The following is a 14104-nucleotide window of genomic DNA, read 5'->3' as shown; positions in this document are numbered from 1 at the left end:
ATTGTTCAATGCTAATAGAATCATATGAAATTATAATCAAAATTTTAAAAAATACATTGTTTTACCTTTTCACCCATTTAACAAGTTGCAATGGATTAGAGTACTCAACACGGTTTCTAGAGACCAAAGGTTTAGAGGAATCTAACTGCAGAATGCTGAAAAGTCAAGTCAATGGAAATATTTTGCTACACGTTCTGAAACACTAGCATGTTACTTATCAAACTTTAACACCCCAACCTTATAAATGTTTCAGCCATGTCATTTAAGCAATCATTCCAACATCCTCTTCGGGTCCCCATCGGACATATAAAACCATGTCTGTTAAGAAAACTGTTGCCCTGGACAACGCCCAAGTTGTCAAGAGCAACGTTACAAGTAAGCGCAGACGCTTCAACCAATGTTTCTCCTTCATGGAGATTTCAATGGAACCAGCACCATCATTAAGCCACCTGGATTCCAACAAGTTCAAGTCTGAGATCAAGAGATGGGCTAAGGCCGTTGTGGCCTATGCTCGTCAAGTCAGCGGTCGTTTTGGGAGCTCCCGAAGAAGTGATCCATATGGAAGCTCTCGAAGCTCAGCAGATGTGCATAGCTAGCTAGTTGAAGACTTGAATGTGACGATATCGATTGTTGTAGATGGAGATGTTGAGAGTTTTTCTCCTGGTTGGAATTCATGCAAAATAAGGTGACAAATTTGTACATTTGAGATGATGAGAATTGGTTTATGACATCCAAGCAAAGATGGGATCAAATCTATGGATAATTTGACGCAAAGGTCAAAATTCAAAGCAGATGGAACAACTTCGGACCGGTTTCCTTGTATATAGTTTTTATCATAGTGGGATTGCTGTCTTTGACCCTTTCTTCTATTTGCATTCATTCTTGTGTATATAGTTTTCTTTTGATTGTCAATTTTTATTTTCTTTTCCTTTATGATTATTTTACCTGAAATAGGTTGTTACTGAGAAATGATGTACCAAAAAGAAAATCCTCGAGAAACTAAGCAGAAATTCCTGCAGCGTATGGTAATAAGCATGATTGAGTCATGAGAGAAATGGAGGCAATGTTCTAATGGCAACAACTTCGTAACAGAGAAAGTTGTTGATGCTAATGAGTAACCGCTTGGAAAAGCAAGCAGCAGTTTCTTATCCCCGTCCAAAGGGTGGGTGGAAAACAACTCTTCCTGCTATTCATCAGGAATCGCAGGAAGTTCTGATACCTTCGGGACAGATTCTTTTGGCAATGATTTACAAATAAAAGATAGTTAAAAGCAGTCTGCCAAAATACTTTTAGACGTGACAGAAAAGAAAAACGATTTTAGACTTCTCTGATTACCAAATTTTTTACACCAACCAGTATAATATTGAAAATTAAACATTCAGTTGTAAACAATCCCTGGAAAAGTATTGAAAATTTACAACAGAAGAAAGAAAGAGGAAAAGAAAAACAAAATATATTTCAATGGTTTGCAAAATTTGTAACTGAGCTATAGCTTTGACGATTAATCGAAGTACCAGCTTGTTGATCTTGTTTCACTGTTCTTAGACAATGAGTTTGGTGAAAAGCTTGGACATCAGTCGGTAGCTCTCTGCATTACTGTTTTTTTTAATCCATCAGGTGTCTTTCTTGGAATTGATCCACTAAATGCCTTTTCTCCCCCAGAAATGCTCCTCAAAAGCTGTTTAGAGCACATGTCCTGTGCTTGTGTTGCATTCTTCATCCTGTTGGCTCTCACCCAAGCAGGTTCCTGTCATGAAAGAGAGGTCAATGATTCTTATACTCTCATATATAGTCTCTTCAAATCATTAAGGTGTTTAGCTATATAAAGTTTAGGTCAACAAGTTAATAGACGCTAGAGTAAGAGGAGATACCTCAGGAACAAAGCGGGAGAACCCAAATTTAATCAACAGCAGAACATGTTCCATGACAAGAATTGCTGCAAGGCCAGGTTCTATTTTCCATTTCCCTTCCTGATCGTATAACCATACTAAAAGTGCAGAATTGGTGCAAATCGACATCAATATCAGGAACTGAAATACAAGTCACCATATCAGCAAATATCATGGTATGAATTTTAAAGTGAAAAGCATATAGATAAGCAGTAAGTGAAGCTTGATAAAAGATCTTCCGAAATGCCAAAAACAAAAGCAGGTCTATAATCCTAGTCAAAATTTTGGATTGTATCTCTTATCTAGAAGAGTGTAGAGATAAATTTCTTAATGTTTATAAAGTTACTCACAGCTCTCATATATATGTGTGTGTGTGTACGCGCGTGAGTGCACGAGCGTATAAATGGAATTTGCTTCCGTTAAAGTATTCTTGCTTTTTTTGACAATCCTGAATATAGAAGAAACAGTTCTTAAATTACCCACAACTGAAGGATGCTTTCAGTCTAATATTAGATCAAAGTCAAACTTCCCTGGCTAGGACTGCTATGCTCTGCAGCTACTTAAGTATTCAGGATATGATAATAGATGGACTATTAATTTTAATTTTGGTTGGACCACCCAATTGTGAAAGTCTGGGCTCCAGAACTATTCCCTTGGTTTGCCTTGGCTACAAACAGGAGTTACTTAATGCTCAAGTAAGACATATTAAAAACAGTTAGAAAGCATGTACATTTTACTTTTAGTTTACCAGAACATATTTGGAAAGCAAATACAATTAAAGCAAAGTGGTTCTCTTAGTCAAGACATTTGTTTTTGTAATTGTGATGGCAAATGACTGATGACACCTTACTTTTTTATAGTAAATATACCTGAAAAATGTTTAGCCAAGCTCCAATTGTAGCAGCAGCCCGTGGACCAGGCCTTTTCAACATGGCAAGCAGCTTCAGGGCGTCTGTTCTAATTTCTGCAATGTTGTTCTACACATCAAGCTAACAACTTTAGTTTACATTGTTAAGACTGAAATCAATATCAAACCATATTAGCAATTAGGTGAAAGTACCACTAAAAGCATTATATACCAAGGCAGAGAAGGCAAATGCAAGGGGAAACGCACAGGCAAACATCATGATCATTCCAAACTGCAGTGCTAACTCCAGAAAATCTGCACATGTTTTAAAATGTTCATTAAGTAGAAGAAAAAGTTTTGTTTGTAAGTTTGTTGTGGTGCTTTACGATCAAAGTAAAATTGAACGTCTCATATACATCTAACAGCAAATCAGTATACAAGTCTCTTCATTGAAATTTATGATCATCATCAAAGCTTTTCTCTGGCAATGCATATACAAGCACAAACATACTTACACTAGTATGTTACTCTAGGCAGGAACTAGACCTAAATAAAGTAAACTCATTTTGCATGCAAAAGTTATTTTTATGTGAAAGGGCAATAATGACATAGTTTGTCTTCACAAGGTTCAGACAGCCCAATTATTTACTCCATATTTGGCACATTACCATCAAACAGCCCATCTTCCAGCTCCTCACAAATGCTTGCTGAATATGTGGGTTTAAGGTACTCTTTCTCCACCCTGGAAGTGAATTGGATCTTCCCAGTCGAACCTTTCTCACGTTTTTTCTTGTTTCTTGACAAAAGAAATGCATTAGAATGAAACGTAAACTTAAGCTGTACCCTATACTAAGTAGATAATAATCACAGAAATCAATAGGAAATTCTTACCTAACAGCTCTATATTTTTTATAGCTGTACTTCAGATATGGCAAAGAATTTTCCAACAGATTTTCCAACACCTAAATAGCATTTTGCAGTTCAATAGCATTGAAGTCCAAGAAGTTGTAAGGTATTAATAAAAAGTACTGAAACTCGATAATCTTTACCTCAGAAAGTATAAGACGCTGGATCAACACTTGGCGAAGGGTCATAAAGTTGCGATGTAAAAGGGCATGATAGAAAACCCCAATATATGATTGCATAAAATAAAGACCAAACACCTGAAATATAAGCTGAATTCTTCAAATAAATTCCTTACAAGGAAAAAGAACACTGAATGACAAATCACTTTCTAATCATACTTTGTAGACCAAGCTGTCAGCCTTATATTCAGTATTTTCATTGTTTTCATACTTAATGAGCCTGATTGATATCTTCCCCCCAATCTTTGTGAAGTACTGAATTACAAGAAGATAAACTGCAGTTAACCCAAACCTGAAACCAAAAGCATGGTACACATAAAGTAAAACACTGTGTTGTTTACATATTATAAACAGAAAAGAACTCTCATAGCACAGATTGTAGTTTTTGCCAAGGAAACTAAATCACCAAAAATTATTACTCAGGCATAATCAATTTCATTCAAGGTAAAAAAAAAAGAAAGAGAGGCAAAGGATCTTACTTCACAATACCAGACTTGATGACCTCATAGAGATGAGCATAAGCCAACTCAAATGGTAATTGGAGGCAGATAATACTCAAAATAATGATAGCATCATTTCTGAATCGCTTGAGATAACTAAACCATTCATATTTTTGAAATGCTTCTTTCTCTTTTGTTTTATCAGTTCCCAAATTTTTCGTAAGTTCCATTGGAGACTGTAGGGAGCCCCACTCCCTCCCCAATAGTTTATATCCTTGGCTTGTGCTGACAGAAAAATTAAGATGCCACCTACATCAGCCAGGGAGAGAGAGAGAGAGAGAGAATAACTAAATCAGAAAAGCTGAAGAAACAAGCCTTGCATTTAGGAAGATGGCCCAATAGCTAGAAATCAATTTACCTGGCTGAAAGTGCAGAGTTTTTACGTTTCCAGAACTGGAAAAACAACACAGCCCACAATACTATGCTTATGAAGAAAGCGGGAAGCACTAATAATTGCAATGATCTGGATTAATCATTATGCCCAAGCAATCAAATTAAACAAAGGATAAAGCAATTCAGTACCTGAGAAGACAAAAATAGCTTCCAAGCAGAAAGAAGCAGTGTGGCTTACCCAAAATCAACCAACTGTAAGATAAGCCCAAATGCAGCTGGAAAAATCATCCAGCGTGTATACATTCCAAGGAAAGCAAAATAGACTGCAATCTACCACATGCAAATTCCTTGATTAAGCAATATACTAAGCACTACAAAAGTAATCTGCAAAATTTCGCTAGCTGTGAAGTTGTAATCACCTTTGTCCCAAAATATGCATAAATATCATCAATTGGTTGATTCGTGAAGTCCCAACAATTTAATGCCCAATTCCTGAGTAGCTTCTTCCTCTTTGTTTCATCTATAGACAGGATTTATCTTACTTCAGGGCTTAGAGAGCATGAGAACTGCAGGTAATTTGCTTATAAATGTAACCAAGCATACCATGTAAAGGGAAAACTTGTCTAACAATTCCTTCCAATTCCAATCTCCGCAATAATGATTCCCCCAATTCCCATTGGATCTCTTTGCCATCAAATTTTAAAGTTATGCATGAATTCTTCTTATTAACCTGTAAAATTTTTATTTGATTACTGGTCCTCCAAGAGGCATAAAATTCAAAATCTTTAATGGGTAGAGGCAGCATAGATACACAGGACAGATCCAAGGACTTGTATACATACACAACAGGGCAATGCTCACATACATATGTGCACGTTTTTTACTATATATAGAACATCAAAACAGTAGAACTCCTATTGATCATATCAAAGGCACCAACCAGTGACAAACAACTATTATTTAAATAAACAAACATGAGCAGCCAGTTGACTAACACACCATAAAATTCACTTGTGATTGCATCTCATTCAAGATACATGCATTTGAATGTTAATTTGACTGCCACACAATAGAGAAGCACTGTGAAATTAACTAGTGATGCCAACCATGTAAGTTAAACATAAAACTAGATGCTAGAAGATAAAGAAGCCATACGAAGTTAATTATTACTGCATCTCATTCAAGACCTTTAAATTTTAGACTTGATGTCTCATAAAGATGTATTGTTAAACTAGAAAGAGAGAATAAGTACGATGGAGTACATAGAATGACTCACAGTTTCATATATCAAGTGATGGTAGCACTGGAAACGCTCACACCAACTAAACAATGAGCCATCAGGCTGCCGCACAAAAGCTTCGACCTCTTCCCACTCAAATTGTAAATCAATCCCTGAAGTGCAGTGCTTTATTAACAAATTTTAACCAAAAACAAGTATTTAATCAAAAAGAAGGTAAGGAAAAGGAACGGGACAATCGTCAATATCTAAGCCAAATAATTATTACCAATACGAGTGGGCTTCTTCATCTGCAACTTCGCTGCAGCCCTTCCCAAAGTTTCTAAAGGTGCCGCCAGCTGAAAGAAAGATAGTTATCAAACAACTTAACTCAAGATTAACTTCACATCCCAACCACTTGGAAACAATCAAAAGAAAGGAAACTGCAAACAATAACTCAAGCATGACTTTAGAAAACAATAAAAATTGAGCAATAAGGCAGAATAGGCAATAAATTGAAAATTGTAAATAAAATGTTTAAATTCAGTTTTACAAGCAAATTTGCTAATAAATTTCTTTCATTATTCAGGAAAAAAGAAAAGGGAAGGCTGGAGGGGCGTCCTCAAACAAATGCACGCAAATTTTCTAACTGGAAATACTGAAGTAATCAAGATCAGAAAATTTCCTTTCGTTGAAGGAAATCCATTGCCATTAACTAGTATGCAACAGAAGATCAAAAAAAAAAGCCCACCACAATTGCACAAAGGAATTTGTTGACAAGAATGTAAAGTCCTATATTTGTTTACCACGTGCACACACACACACACACACACACATACAACACAAAAAAAAAAAAAAAAAACCTCCTAGCAGGAGCCAAAAGGGAAAAAGAATACTTCTTTAGCTAATATGGTTATTGTATATTTATTGTAATAGTCAGCAGAAGGCAAAATAAATTATGAATAAGATATTTTTAAAAAAAAAGATCAAAAGGGAAAAAAAATTGTTCTTCAGGACAATGTAGAGAATGCTCAAATTTGAAAAGTAAAAAAAAAAAATCAAACCTTGATAAACTCATCTGAAAGGCCAATAACTCTCTCAACAACGAAGCCCACATTCCTGAACTCATTTACAAGAACCTCAACACAATCATAACCCTCATTTTCTTCCTTTAGGTTCCTTTTTGGAACCACCACAGCAATCTCGAACACAATTTGGTCTTCTCCAACCCCATTCATTTTCCAGAGCCAAATTCACCCAAAACACCATAAAAAAGAGAAGAAGCACCTGAATCTAATAAACTGTAGTTTACAAGATCCAATGAGGTGGGGCGGTGGTTTCTTTGTAATCAGTCAAAAACAAGCCATTCGGATCCATTTTTGATATCAAATTGCATTTGAAATTAACAAAAGGTAGAATCTTTCCTTTTTCTGTAATGACCAAAAAGGGGTTCTTTTTTAAGTGTCAGCTCAAAAGGGTAAATGGGTCTGTGTAAGTTTTATAGAAAAAGGTGTCTAGTTTGAGCCTAACAGCCTAATGGGTTTTCTGTGTTTGGGATCAAAGAAAGATTAGTACATTCGAAGGAGATAAATTTGAAATTTCCATCAAAATGGGATATGGGCCTAGACGGGTTTTTGTTTTTACTTTTCAGCCTAATAAATAGCCGGATGGGGTAGGGCGGTCCTCTGTCTAGGACTAAATAGTTTCTGTCATAATGCCAAACGAATCCGAGTAGAAGATAAGCACATACAAGAAAAATACATGCAGATACCTATATGCACAGGTGTCTGAGTAGTCGGTTATTGGGGGAGAGGTTAAGTGAAAGAGAGACACATAGGACAGTTTAACGAGATAGTGACACGTGCGCATGTGACTTGGCACTTTCCTTTGTTTGTTTCTTGCCCCACCTCCATGCATTTTTTATGTAATGAGTCTAATGATCATGCAAATTTCTTTTCTTGGTTTTTGTAAACAGAAAATTCCTACATCACGTTGCCGAATTCAATCCATTTTCAGTGTCTCTTTGCTGCAATTTGCCTGCAGGTGATGATAGTTGTGGAATGTGGGGTTCTGAGGAGGAAAGTGATACGCAAGACATATATGTATATATATATATATATATATATATCTCTCATTCCTGGCAGACTGGCAGCATAGTTTTTGGAATCAGAGGCACTGGTAGCAGCAGGAATGCGTGTTGGTTTTTATATATTCCCTTAATTCCTTCTACGGAGTCACTGAGCATTCATATCTAAGAAATATATACATACTGCTTCGTGATATAACATTGGATTGGTAAATTGGCATTTAACAGTATTAACATTTGGCTGATTTAGTAAAAGCTAAGCTCATTGTTTCTGATAATAATTAGTATCAGTGGCCAACTTGGGCAGTAATTTTTAGGAAACCTCTAAGCCTGCCTTTTGCTTTCCAAGTTAAGAAATAGACAGGAGGAAAAAAAGCCCATGTCTTGGGATGAGCTTTGTTGCACCACATAGTGGCGTTCGGATTATGGAACCTTCGAGGAAGCAGCGTTGCTTCATTTCACAATAGCTAAAATGCTGCTAGTACTATATCTATGAACTTCAAGTTTTATATATGAGAACCGACAACCTTAGAAACTCATTGCAAAACTATTTGAGCTAATGTAAACTCCATCCACATGCCAAAGTTTCTAATAACTTATCCATTTTGCATGTAGTCGTCATGTGTTCAAATATCAACCCCCAAGGGCTAAGGGGGTGGCAAAATCCAGGGTTTAACCAAAGTTACCAGTTTGCAGCAAAACCTGCTTAAGAGTTAGTATAAACAAATTTTTTTATTTCAAAATGTTTAGGGTAAAAGTTGTCTGAAAAATACATTATGCATTATTATGCTGTGTGATTTGGTAATTACCAATTTTTCACATTTGTTTATTGCTTATAGAGGAAGAAAATGGATATTTATAGTTTGAGGCCCAAAAACAGTATTTCAGGTTGGGCCACTTGGCGGTCGGCCCTTTACGCTGCTTTTCCACTTTCTTGCCCTTTTCCTTTAACAAAAAATAAATAAATAAAACACACACACATAATCCTTATAGAAGAAGCAAAACAGAGTCAAAACGCGATCAACACACCAAAAAAGAAAAATAAAAGACCCAATTTCTTAACCCTAATTTCTTCAAACCCTCTCAGAATCAAATCTTTCTCTGCAAACGAAGAAAAAAAATCCGGCCATGGGAAACACCGAGAAGCTCTTGAACCAGATCATGGACCTGAAATTCACGTCCAAATCGCTGCAACGCCAGGCGAGGAAGTGCGAGAAGGAAGAGAAATCTGAGAAACTGAAGGTGAAGAAGGCGATCGAGAAAGGGAATATGGACGGAGCTCGGATCTACGCCGAGAACGCTATTCGCAAGCGCACGGAGCAGATGAACTACCTCCGGCTTGCGTCGCGACTCGATGCTGTCGTTGCTAGGCTCGATACCCAGGCGAAGATGACCACCATTAACAAGTCCATGGCTAATATCGTCAAGTCTCTCGAATCTTCCTTGGCCACTGGTAATTTCCCCGTAAAACTTTTACTTTTAAATTCTTGATCGTCTTCTTTTTTGGAAATGATAGGGTGTAATTGAAGGAGAACCAAAAAAATTGTTTCTTTGGGAAACTTTAGCCTAAATTAGCCAGCTACCCAATTTTTTTTTCATGCTAATTTTTCATGAAGTATTTTTTCTCGCTAATATAGTGGCAATTTATTTCAACATTTTCTTTGGTGATGAAATTTTCCTTCCGATTTTTCATATATACCAAACAAAGTGAGAATTATCAACATTGTGGTTATTTTCTTTTCCGTTAATTTTCTTTTCAAATTTTCCATGAACCTGACATAGCCTAAAGGAAAAATATGTGGAGATAATAGCCTAAAGTAACATTCTTTCTATTTATTGGTATATTTTCCTTTTTTATAAGTGTAAATTAATGGCATTAATGTTGTAATTTTGACGTGAATATGGTGAAACTTGAGGGTTTGTTCTTTTGCTCTTGCAGGCAATTTGCAGAAGATGTCAGAGACAATGGATCAATTCGAGAAGCAGTTTGTGAACATGGAGGTCCAGGCAGAGTTTATGGAGAGTGCTATGGCTGGTTCTACTTCATTGTCCACACCAGAAGGTGAAGTCAACAGCTTGATGCAGCAAGTGGCTGATGATTATGGGTTGGAGGTCTCTGTTGGGCTGCCACAGCCAGCTGCTCATGCTGTGTCAACCAAGACACAGGAGAAGGTTGATGAGGATGATTTGTCAAGGCGGCTTGCAGAGCTTAAGGCTAGAGGTTAAAAATGGTGAAATTGATTTGAATTATCTTATGATGTATAATGACACAATGATGTTTGGGATTAAATGCTGCTTAAAGATCTTATTCTATGTGTAAATTTAACTGAATTTGGTTTATCTTTATAATGCTATGCGTGTTTCTTATAAATGAGCTGATGCCTTAATTGTGAATTTTAACTGTTTACCTTTTTCCCCTGAAATCGCTGAATGTGGTATGTGGGATGATTGGGTCTTTGTGAATGAATTGGTAGAGAGGTTGGTGTTGGTGTTGGTAGTTATGATGTTTGAGATTAATCCTAGGGTTAAAGAAAGTATTTTGTTTTTGTGAGGATTGATAAGTGGTTCAATCTTTTCTTCTTCATCAGGTGAATGGATTAGGTAAAAGCTGTTGAACATAAGCATTTATTTTTTGGCTGACCACTATTTTGATGGTTGATGGTCTTTCATTTAACATGTCTCTGCTTAATGTAGAAATGTGGGCATCAGTGTATGGTTTTCCATTTCTCTACGTGACCTTGAGGTTTGAGATCACAGAATGAGAATCTCTTACTACAGAGAACTGATGATAATTTGTATGGTGTTTATTGTTTAGTTAGTAGTTTGGTACTTGTAGGTAGATCAACTGAATTCACCTTTGTGGTTTACATGCTTTAACTTTATGTGTCCAGTTTCACTATTTACCATCACGTCACCTCTCCCTGTAAAACCAATGTGTATGTTGATGGCATGCCTAAATAACCAGGTATTGTGATCAATTAGGCCATTATTATAGATTTTAAGAATAAATATTGGAGTTTCCACTTTGGAGAAAGCTGTGCCGACAGCTCTTTTGCAGTTTCTTCCTCTGCTTGGCAACTTCCTTGAGATGAAATATTAGGAGATAAGTAAGACGACATGGCGAATGAGCATCAAATATGTGTGCAACAAATTGAAGATACATCCAGTTTGACCAGCATATCACAGCTGTTCCCAAATAGTGGAAAGGGAGAGAGCACTAATTTGGCTGGTAGAAAGAAAAATTAAGGAAAGGGGCACATAAAGGGGAGGAGTGAAATTTATTCTTTTCTCTTCATGTTTAGCGTAAGAGATGGAAAAATAAAATAAAAGAAAAAAAAGATGAAGGTAAATCATAAATGGAATGATTATTTTAGTTAATTAATTTGTTTCCTTCTTTTTTTTGTCCAATTAAGCTCACCCTCAACATAATCTCTACTTTTAACCTGTTGATTCTTACTTCTTTGTTTACCTTGTCTAATTTTTGTGCAAACCTTTTGCTTCCAAATAAAAGATTTTGGGATACTCGAACAAAGAAGAGTGCGTTTTCTTACCCTTTCTCCTCAGCTATTCCACCTCACCCAAAAAACGGATATGTTATACGGACCTGATGTTATTCTTCTTCATTTGCCAAGTTGATAGCACTGCTCTCCCTCTGTTATAGTCTCAATTGAAAGGTGACTGGTTAGAGAGATAGGATCCTTTACCTTGCTTTGCTCATTTTCATGAAACACAAGTTGGCATAACCCCAACTCCTTACTAACATCAAATAACATACCAAAGGCAACAAAATCCAAAACATATCAAAAGAAGATTGTGTGCTTTTTAAATCTCAGGCACATGCTGCTTTAATTTCAACGATGAACTTTAAGCCTCCCTGTTGGCAAAGGGTCCCTTTCACTAGTTATTATTCTTGGCAGGGGATTTCGAGACACTACTAGCAAGCCTTTGAAATCCTTTCTGCACCTTCTGAAAGAGTTTCGGAGATTGCCCCCGAGATAAACGAAATCCGATTGAATCAAGATACCATCCGCTTCTCCCATTGAACCCGGCGATCCGTCCTCCCTCCATGGAGAAAGTGAAGGGAGTTCCTTCTTCAACTCCATATGGACCAAAAGTTCTCTGGTTACTCTTAAACGTGAGTGATCGAATCACAGGGCCACCTCCATGAACTACAGGACAGTAATGACCACTTACACTGATCAAGAATTCTTCTGGGAAGTTGAGCTTAATCTGGACAACAAACCAACCGATGGAATTTGAGTGTGATTGTAATGATTATAGCTCATCAAAAAGAAAATTGGTTAACAATAGAGGTACTCAGCTAACCTCAGCCGTCTTGTTTCCTCCCATACCTCCATGTTTTTCTGCTGTTACTGGCTTACCGTTCTTATCATAAATCACTCTGATTGAGTCGATGCAACGATCATAAACAAGAGTGATTTCTCTTACCCCATGATAGGTTCCGTCGTCCCAAGCAGCTCCACCGGTTCCTCCCCATGGTCCTATGACCACACTCATTTTCTTCTTACCGCTTGGCTGATCCTTGCCACCATCCTATATATATACAAGTAAGAAGTTCCACATAAAAGTTAACTGCAAGTTCAAATCTAAGAGCTCAATAAAATATACTATGAAAGATGTCTGTTATTGAAATAATAGAATGAAACTTTTTTCTTTTTGTTATTTTATATTCAAAATCCGACTTTGTATACACAAAACCACAAATTTAAAGTTACAAGGTCATGTATTAATCTCCTATCTTATTATGGTTAAAGAATCAAAGGTTCATCCAAAATATATTAAAAAATATGACCTTTTCCACTTAAATATACGTCCTAACAAGGAAAAACAAAGTTATTTAGGATTTCTCACCATATGAACCAGCAGAAGTTGGAAGATCAGATACTGAATTCACAATAAAGGATGAGCTTTGGCCTTCACCTTAGACTGAGGCGTTCTAGCTTATGGAGTAGGCTTTGTTTTAGAGGAAAGTGGTGCTAAAATAGATAGCAACTGGAACCAGATACCATTTCCAGCACCTTCTGAGGATTGAGAATATTGCTTTTGCTTCGTCAATAACCATTTTCACAAATATATTATTTTCTGTGACACCCAATCATCAGAATAAATTCCTAGGAGGTTCAAAGCACGTAGGGTACGCATTGGAGTTTCTGTTAATAAAAGCATGTAACGAATCCACAACCAAAAAAGCATAGAACCAATGCAAAAAGTTTGAATAACAACCAAAAATCCAAAATTCTAGCCTGGTAATTGTCGTAACGTGCGGGTCCGGGAACCCGACCGCTAGACGTGAATGTGAAAACTCACTAAAAATTAAGCTAGGAGTCGCCACCAATCTTTTTTACTAGGTGCGATTGGCCACCTATTGAATCGATTCTAATCGATGAAAACTTAAATTAATTTTAAGCCCACCGAAAAGAACCTTAAACTGGTCTACAATTTCCTGGATCTAGGTTCGGGAGTACGGTTACGCCCGGGGAAGGATTAACATCCCTCAGACGCCCGTTCTATGAACGGTACCATTTTTAAATTATCCTATTGGGCTTTAATTTTTAATCTCACTAGATTTCCTTAATTATTATTTTTTTCTTTATATCTCCTATTTAACCTAAAATGGAATGCAAATGGGTGGCGAGATGAAATGCATGGCGTGAGATAAAAATGCCGAACAAACAACCTTTTATTGAGGATATTTTTCGAATCCGCCCATCATACTGGTGGGACTCGGGATATTCTCTCACCTAGAGAATTATCCGAGAAATTCGCCTTCGCAAATTTGACGAATAATTCCCGTCATCGGGGTCATCGTACATTTTCTTTTTAAAATAATATTTTTGTGCATAATGAATCCAACTCGGGCAAAAGCCTTTTATTAAAGATGGTTCTCGAGCCCTCCCATCATACTGGTGAGACCCGAGAACATCTTTTCACCTAAGGAACTTTTCGAGAAATACCCGCCTTCGCAAGATCCCCGAAAGATCCCATCATCGGGGCTTAAACTCGAAAACCAAAAATATTAATATGCAATGATATATATGATACAATATGTATATGCTATGCTAATGCAATTATCTATTTTATTATCATATTTTCTATTCTTATTTCTTATTATTACTATTTTTTTTTT

The 14104-nt window shown here is 36.6% G+C and overlaps 3 protein-coding genes across 6 annotated transcripts; 1 reads left to right on the top strand and 2 right to left on the bottom strand.

The window, feature by feature from the left end:
• LOC18596089 (anoctamin-like protein At1g73020) lies at positions 1297–7531 on the bottom strand. 4 transcript variants are annotated; one of them, XM_018123870.1, is made up of 16 exons: positions 6935–7531; positions 6160–6229; positions 5931–6046; positions 5258–5384; positions 5074–5174; positions 4893–4984; positions 4680–4784; positions 4301–4546; positions 3981–4113; positions 3786–3899; positions 3628–3698; positions 3405–3532; positions 2950–3051; positions 2759–2853; positions 1872–2030; positions 1297–1747 (listed from the first exon to the last, which is right to left on the bottom strand). In XM_018123870.1, exons 1-16 carry the CDS (start codon positions 7106–7108, stop codon positions 1574–1576), a joined length of 2007 nt encoding a protein of 668 aa, XP_017979359.1. In that variant the 5' UTR covers positions 7109–7531; the 3' UTR covers positions 1297–1573. The 4 variants fall into 4 exon arrangements, with proteins under 4 accessions (XP_017979359.1, XP_017979358.1, XP_007024412.2 ...); XM_018123869.1 differs by having other exon boundaries at positions 4301–4570; positions 6935–7529; XM_007024350.2 differs by having other exon boundaries at positions 2759–2866; positions 2969–3051; positions 4301–4570; positions 6935–7526.
• On the top strand, positions 8930–10343 carry LOC18596088 (ESCRT-related protein CHMP1B). The gene is made up of 2 exons (XM_007024349.2): positions 8930–9409; positions 9896–10343. Exons 1-2 carry the CDS (start codon positions 9085–9087, stop codon positions 10180–10182), a joined length of 612 nt encoding a protein of 203 aa, XP_007024411.2. The 5' UTR covers positions 8930–9084; the 3' UTR covers positions 10183–10343.
• Positions 11624–12934, bottom strand: LOC18596087 (jacalin-related lectin 19). The gene is made up of 3 exons (XM_018123830.1): positions 12829–12934; positions 12283–12510; positions 11624–12186 (listed from the first exon to the last, which is right to left on the bottom strand). The coding sequence occupies exons 1-3, from the start codon at positions 12829–12831 to the stop codon at positions 11854–11856; spliced, it is 564 nt and encodes a 187-aa protein (XP_017979319.1). The 5' UTR covers positions 12832–12934; the 3' UTR covers positions 11624–11853.

This window comes from Theobroma cacao, chromosome 6 (assembly GCF_000208745.1).
Source record: "Theobroma cacao cultivar B97-61/B2 chromosome 6, Criollo_cocoa_genome_V2, whole genome shotgun sequence".
NCBI lineage: Eukaryota > Viridiplantae > Streptophyta > Magnoliopsida > Malvales > Malvaceae > Theobroma > Theobroma cacao.
The sequence above is the reverse complement of the archived record's forward strand: the minus strand, read 5'-3'. Positions and strand labels throughout refer to the sequence as shown.

What these genes read in the sequence shown, in the direction of transcription:
- LOC18596088 (XM_007024349.2), top strand. Translation starts at nt 9,085, where the DNA reads ATGGGAAACACCGAGAAGCTCTTGAACCAGATCATGGACCTGAAATTC. An exon ending in CGAATCTTCCTTGGCCACTG is followed by an intron (nt 9,410 to 9,895) that starts GTAATTTCCCCG and finishes TTGCTCTTGCAG; the next exon opens with GCAATTTGCAGAAGATGTCA.
- LOC18596087 (XM_018123830.1), bottom strand. An exon ending in GAGGAAACAAGACGGCTGAG is followed by an intron (nt 12,187 to 12,282) that starts GTTAGCTGAGTA and finishes TTTGTTGTCCAG; the next exon opens with ATTAAGCTCAACTTCCCAGA.
- LOC18596089 (XM_018123869.1), bottom strand. Translation starts at nt 7,108, where the DNA reads ATGAATGGGGTTGGAGAAGACCAAATTGTGTTCGAGATTGCTGTGGTG. An exon ending in ATGCATATTTTGGGACAAAG is followed by an intron (nt 4,985 to 5,073) that starts GTGATTACAACT and finishes TGCATGTGGTAG; the next exon opens with ATTGCAGTCTATTTTGCTTT. An exon ending in AAAAAATATAGAGCTGTTAG is followed by an intron (nt 3,533 to 3,627) that starts GTAAGAATTTCC and finishes TCTTTTGTCAAG; the next exon opens with AAACAAGAAAAAACGTGAGA.